Here is a 7,311-nt window from a genome sequence, read left to right as displayed (position 1 = left end):
TCAAAAGTAGCGACTTCGGTACCAAATCGATACCGAAATTTAAAAAAATGCGCCGCTTTGAGTGTAAACGCCTCTGATTGGCCGTTGTGTTCATGCGCTCATCAGATATGTCTGTGATTGGCTGCAATGATCAGCGCTTCAAAAACACGTTGTAAATAAACATCAGCGAGCGCTTGCACAGACACACACGCGAGCGCTTGACAGCAGGCGTCTATCAGCGCTGATCACTGTAGCCAATCACAGATGAGCTCGTGAACACAACGGCCAATCAGAGGCGTTTATGAGTGCGCTCAACGCGTCACATTTAAAATTCCAGTATCGACTTAGAACCGAAGTCGGTCCGTTTGACAACACTAGCAAGAAGCGGGACGTAAAGGATTGAGGGTTATTCGGGATCCAGCGGTTCGGTTGCGCGCGGTCTCGCGGGTCGCTTCTTGTTTGACGGCCACCGGCACACGGGGCAACAGTGCCGCCCACCGGCCAGCCAGACCACAATGCACTGCTGGTGGAACACGTGACCACACGGCAGACCCATGACCAGGCAATCTGTGTCAAAGTTCTCCAGACACACCACACACTCGGTGCAGTGGAGCATCCCGCACGGCCACCCAGACCAGTCCGGGTCACTCGGGCGATGCGCTTCCGGGTCAACGTCAGGGTCCGGACTCAGTCTGAACTTCCACGTCGGCAGGTTCTTGATGTAATCTGTGGGAACAAGCGGGTGAAGCCAGAGATCGGGGAACGCCAACCTTTCCAAAAGGAAATTAGGATCGTCATCCCAATCGGACTCAAAGTTCTGGAACGAGGCGATTGGATGCACCAGGTAGCTGGTGTACCAATCCCACAGACTCGACAACCACTCCAGGTTGTTGGCGTTTTGGTCTTCGTTGCTGCATCTTCTCTTCTTCTCGAAGTAGTCGATGAGAAGCCCGTGAGCGAGATAAGTGCTGAGGAACAGAGCCGGGTGGGACGAGTAAAAGGTCCAGTCGGATCGGACCCACGAGGCGATGGTCGTGGTGTCTGCGTAGCGCAAGAGTTTCAAGCTGTACTCGTAAAAGCTGTCCAAGTACGGGAGTTGGAGAAACCCGAGGATCGGCAGCCAGGAGATGATGAGTAGCGAGTTATAAGTGCCTAGCGTGCTAATCAAAACCACAAAGCGTTTAATAGTGGCTCCTTGCGTTATGAAAAGATCCATCCAAGCCATCAGGTTAACCATGACTAAGCTTAAAATGAACAAGTCGTTGACTTCCGGTTGCACGGAGCGCAGGAACGAGTCCATGGCGTGTAGGGAGATGAACTCCCCGGTGCTGTTCCCGTACCGGTAAATGCCCTCAGGAGTTTTGAGGATGTAGGAGGGCGTCTGCTGAACCCCGATCTCCTCCAGGACGCTCGTGTCCTCCCAGTCGCGCACGTCCACGAAGATGAACTCGATCCGCCCGGTGAACTTGATGCTGAGCGCGGAGAAGAACGCGGGGGGTTGCAGGAGTCTGGCAAACAGGAACATCTTGACCGGCTGCTTCTCCATCTGATACCAGTCGTCCAGGAGTCGCTGGGAGACGCGGATGGTCTTGATGCGCGAGGCGACGTGCGCCGTCATCCATTTAAAGATGTGCTCCGTCTCGATGCGCCGGCCGTCGTACTCCTTCAGCATGACCTTCCCTTTGGAGGCGTAGGTCTGCGGGACCGACATGATGAGGGTGGACTTCATCCAGCCACGCTTGTGGCAGTACCTGACGACAGGGAATGAGGGGAAAACATTCAATGCATTTTTTTCTGATAAAGACGCCATATTTTGGATTTCTGAATCTGGTGCTCTTGTATAAAAAAAAATAATAAAAAAAAAGTAAAAAAAATTTCTTCATTGGAATGGTACGAAACTTGGTAAAGGTTTTGGCACTTGCTCTGTGAACACACACACACAAAAAAATAACTCACGGCCATGATCTGAACAGGTTGAATGGTCCTGAAAGTGATGTTCACACTCGCTCCTCGCGGTCAGAAGCGCCGCATTGTAACTGAGTGAGGAGTTTCCTCTAGTGGAAGCGTTCGGTACTGCAGCCGAACACACTCTCACTGAACGCTCGTCTACTGGCAGATCAGCTCACATGTGGAACACCACTGGCTTAGCTTTATGGCTTTCATTTTCTCAGTTTTAGTGTTTTTGAAAATCTATGTTTCATATAAAAATTAAAAATAGTATTTTTGCACATTTTTCAAAACTATGGGTCTCATTCATGAAACACGAGCAGAACGATGTTTTGTGTAAATCGTGTGTAAAGTGGTTCTGGCGTAAATTTTCAGATTCATTAAAATTTACATATTTTCCAAATGAAATCTACACTGCTCCCAGCCACGCGTAAATACTGAGTTTAACACCCGAATGTTTTGCTCATTAATAACTAAGGCTGCATTTTAATTCACCTTAATCGGGCACATATTTACACAGCATTTTGAAAAAATATTATATATAGTAATTACACACAGTTTTTCTTATTACTTCTGGGACTGTTTGATTAGCAGGTGAAACTCCATTAACTGCATCTGTAATATGCTTTTCTTTAGGACCTGATACGCCACTAGCCTACACTTGAAAATAAAATGTGGTGTTTTGAATGAACTTCTGATAATAAAACTTTGATTTCTGCATCTGAGAAATTTTTCTTTTTCATCCGCTTTTGAGAAGACATGTTGAAATCCTTCGTTTGGTGTCATAATATGATGCCCATATATAGTTGTCAGTCGGATTTAATGGGCGGGATTATGGTAATTGAGAATGAGCGTGCACGCGCGTCCCATTTACCACTGAGTGGAATTCATTATCACACACACACACACATTTTAATATCACATCTGACGTTTACGAAGTATTTGTGAATCAGGAGAAGAGTTTTCGGGAAGGTCTCTTTATGCGCAAATCACTCTCATATTTACTCGTATATTGACGAATGTTTCATGTATGAGACCCAATAAACGTAAAATTCTGTAACTTTTCTTAAGTTCACTTTTTAAAACTTGTTTCACTTCATCAATAATCTGCCAAGTGTCGTCTTTGAAAATAGATCAAACTGAAGTCTGTGTCCTAAAACATTCAAGATTTATAAAAGTTTAAGTTGGAATTTTAATTTTCTATGCTCAAAAAGTTATCAAGTGGACTATAAATATTGCGTAAATATAAATTAGCACCATAAAAATACAAAATATTAAATAAAAATCATTATCGGACTAAAATACTCATTTCATTGAAATGAAAAAAATTCATTTCTGTCATTTGTGACCGACACACGAAGAGCACCAGAAGGTTAATAATCCACATATTTCTAGTGTGGTTAACAGTAAAAACATGTCCTGAGATGAGAATGAAGGAATAAAGTCTAATTTGAACAAAAACTATGACGGGAATTCCTGAGACATGACTAAGACGAGGAGAAACCATAACTCTTCGTACTGGTGAGACTCGACAAATTAGAGTATCGTGCAAAAGTTAATTTATTTTTATTCAACTTAAAAGGTGAAACTAATATAATATATAGACTCATTACATGCAAAGTGAGATATTTCAAGCCTTTATTTGTTATAATTGTGATGATTATGGATTACAGCTTATGAAAACCTTTTCAGAATTTGGGGTTTTCATAAGCTGTCAGTCATAATCATCACAATTATAACAAATAAAGGCTTGAAATATCATTAATAGTTTAGTCAATTTAAAAACAAAAGCAATATTTGTTTTTTTTAAGAATGTAATGTAACTTTTTTGCACATAATATATTGCATAGCCTACATTACATTCACTATATTTTGTTTCCGTATCCTTCAATATCAACATTGTTTGTAGGATTAGGATATCAAATAAAAAAAATTTAAAGACAGATTTTAAACGAGATTAATATCGTATATCACTATTTAACCAAAAAATACAGAGATATGATTTTTTTAGCCATATCGCCCAGTCCTAATACACACTACACACACATATATTATGTAAACAGACTTTTAATTTGGATCAATCGTTGCACAGCCCTGATATATGTATATATATTTATAAATAAAAGGCATGATTGGGTCGGATGTTGGTTGATCAGCGAACAGGAATGTGTAAAACAGCTTTCAGGCGCTAGAGGAGGAAAATGAACTGAAGTGTGGACCCTCTCTCACCTCGAGTCGCTGGAGCAGTTGAAGGTGCCGGTCCGGATGCCAAACTGGGAGACTTTCTGCACCATTTTGCCCCAGTTAGCCGTGCTCAACAGCGGGTTTCTGTCCTGGGCTATTACCTGACAAGAGGAAGATTATCTTTATCTTATATATATACACACTGTACACACACAACATGCATTCGAATTCTATTTGATAGTTTATATAAACACAAATACACGTCTCCAGAAGAAGCTTCATGTCTATTCAGTGCGCAATGAAATTAGCGGCTCATAATCCGGCTAGGATCCAGCCGTGCGCTAGCTCAGCGTGTACGAGGACAGAGCCGCTGTACTTTCAGTTTCTGAACAACCTTTAGAGAATAGACAATTCCCTAAATATGTAAACCAGCAGTAGCAAAACCATAACCGCAAAGCAAAAGCTGCATGCGCCATAAAGACTGATTTTTAGTTTTTTACAGTCACTAGGACACATTTCTAAATACTTAGCTCACTTTTTCAAAACTCTTCACACAGTTAGGGTTAGGGTTAGGGTTAGCCAGCTTTCAGCTCGGCACAGCAGTTCGTTTCACATTCAAAATGCACTAAAACTACAGAATCATGTCTCAAATTAACACATTCTTCCAGAACACTAGCAAAGGTTGACAGCCGACACACACACTTTGTCACCCACAAAACAATGACCTAAAAAACACTAACAACAGGAAACTTTATACACTGTTTTCCTCTGTTAATGCTTTCTTTCTTCTACCTCTCTACTGTTTAGAAATCACTGCAATATATGTGACTAGAATGAGTTAGACATGATGCAGTATGCTTCAATACTTTATATATTTTTGGAGTAATTCCAAAGTACAAAAATGTGTATACACACCATCCACTGATTCAGATACAACAGGAATCAGCTGTGGTTGGTCCAAATGTCCAATTGTTTTTATACCATTCAATTTTTAGATTCTAAATATATTTAATTACAATATTACTGTAGAAATGTGGCAAAATGCTGTCTTATTCAGTTTTGTATTATGTTATTGTTTTGAACTTAAGTTTAACAGTTTTGAGATCAGTGTGTAAGCATGAGCAGATTGGCCTGTAGGAACACCGAGTTTTGGCGGTTGTTGTGTCGAAGTGAGAAAAGAATTACTGTAATTTGAAAGATGTAGTCATTGAATGCATTTTGTGCCAAAGCAATGATAAATGATCCACAGTTTAGCCCACATATACTTCTGTTGTGCTCACTGTGTGAAGAGTTTTGAAAAAGTGACCTAAGTATTGAGAAATGTGTCCTAGCGACTGTAAAAAACTAACAAATGTTTGTGTCCGTTTGGATATTACTATAAGATATTGTTGCATGGGAAAAACTGAACATTTCTCCACTAAACGTCGGTTCAGACTGACTCGCGTGAGAGTGAAGAAACAAAACCAGTTTTGGGAACGCAAGTTATGTAATCAGATTACTTTTTGAAGTAACTAGTCAAGTGATGCATTACTTTTACAACAAAATATGTGTTAGTTTCCCAACTAAGTAACGCAGTTTCCCATGTATAGACTGACGGCTCTCCTGTCCGCATGTAGAGAGGGATTGTGGGTAAGTGCAGTGTGTGTGTGAACATGATGGGGATTGTAGTTCTAGACTAACGTGAGCATTTACTCATCTCACTTTGCTGCTAACCTTTGATGATCCAATTCAACCATAAGCAAACCAGAAGACAATACAATGCTGAATAAAGTCCTAGTTTCTGTTATTTTTGGAGCAAAATGTATTTCCGATGCTTCAACACACTCTAACTAACCCACTGATGTCACATGGACTAACCCACTGATGTCACATTGATACTTTGATGATGTCTTTATTTCCTTTCTGGACAAGGACAGTATACCGTACATACATTTACACTGGAGGGACAGAAAGCTCTCGGACTAAATCTAAAATATCTTAAACTGTGTTCTGAAGATGAACGGAGGTCTGACGGGCTTGGAGCGACATCAGGGAGAGTCATTCATTTTTGGGTGAACTAACCCTTTAAGGCTCGAACAGGACGGTTCTGAATGATTGGTTAATGTAATGTCACTTTGATCTATCTTTGGATATTGTCAGGGATTCTGCAGATCAATACTAACCTGAACTAGCCAGATGCCATCTTTAGTGTCCTCCACTAACTCATAGAAGTGCATTTCTCCGCTGAAAGATGTGCTGGAGTCAGACCCAGTCTGCTGTTCCTCGTTCTTGATGGCAGAATACAGCTCGCCTTGCATCAGCTCACCTTCAGGAGCACAACACGGGTAAAATCAGTCCACAGAACATGCGTGTGTGTGACTCAAACACACATAACACACACACACACTCACCCGAGTTCTCCACCAGCTCCCGCACATCCCTCTTCTCCGCCAGGCCCGAGTAACCCAGTCCCCGGCACTCCAGGATGGTCTTCAGCCTCCTGAAGCTCAGTGTCACTGGGTCCACCAGCTGTGTGGCGAAGATCCCAGTCTCGTACCAGACGACGGCTTCGAAGAACCGAGCCAGGATGAACAGCATGAAGAAATACAGGAGCAAAAAGAACAGTTTCCACCACATGTTTCTCGCGGACGGGAGGTTCTCGTTGGCAGTACGGTATCACGACGCGCTTATATGTCTCCGGCGAGACTAACATCCAGCGAACTACTTCCGAAGCAGGGAATCGCTTCCATCGTATGATATAATTATATAAACACTTGAGCAGGCCTGGGTTTCGTGGCTCGATGCTGCGCGACGGACCGAACCCTCCGCGGTCCTCATTCACACACACTCCCTGTCCCGACACGATTTACTCCTCATACTGCGATAACGATGTTATGTTCGTGATTCCGGGGAATGATAATGTGTGTGTGCGTGTGTGAGCAGCGCTGTCTGTAGGCTCTGGCTGATGGTCAGCTGGTGCGCATAACAAACCGACGCGAGTGACGTCACTTCCGGTGCAAAGGCGAGATACATTATGGTGTTGTTAAAGTTACCCATTTGTTTTGGCACTGCCTTTTTGTCCAAAGTTTCTGGTCTGATATTCGTAATTTTATTGCAGAAAAAAAATTGAGAAAGATTTCAAGTTGTTTTGGAAGGATGTTCTTTTTGGCCTTTATGACCTCAACAGAACTAAGACTAGGCCTAATGAAACCTTCATTATTA

At 42.3% G+C, this 7,311-nt stretch overlaps 1 protein-coding gene across 1 annotated transcript; it reads right to left on the bottom strand.

Annotated features, from left to right (window-relative positions):
- Positions 1-220: 220 nt before the first annotated feature.
- On the bottom strand, positions 221-7,036 carry rnf103 (ring finger protein 103). Its single transcript, XM_056268946.1, has 4 exons — positions 6,501-7,036; positions 6,273-6,415; positions 4,156-4,271; positions 221-1,730 (listed from the first exon to the last, which is right to left on the bottom strand). The coding sequence occupies exons 1-4, from the start codon at positions 6,724-6,726 to the stop codon at positions 386-388; spliced, it is 1,830 nt and encodes a 609-aa protein (XP_056124921.1). The 5' UTR covers positions 6,727-7,036; the 3' UTR covers positions 221-385.
- Between the last annotated feature and the right edge of the window lie 275 nt (positions 7,037-7,311).

The sequence above is a fragment of the Rhinichthys klamathensis genome, unplaced genomic scaffold, assembly GCF_029890125.1.
Source record: "Rhinichthys klamathensis goyatoka isolate OS25496 unplaced genomic scaffold, OSU_Roscu_1.1 h1tg000278l_1, whole genome shotgun sequence".
In the NCBI taxonomy this organism is placed as follows: domain Eukaryota; kingdom Metazoa; phylum Chordata; class Actinopteri; order Cypriniformes; family Leuciscidae; genus Rhinichthys; species Rhinichthys klamathensis.
The sequence above is the reverse complement of the archived record's forward strand: the minus strand, read 5'-3'. Positions and strand labels throughout refer to the sequence as shown.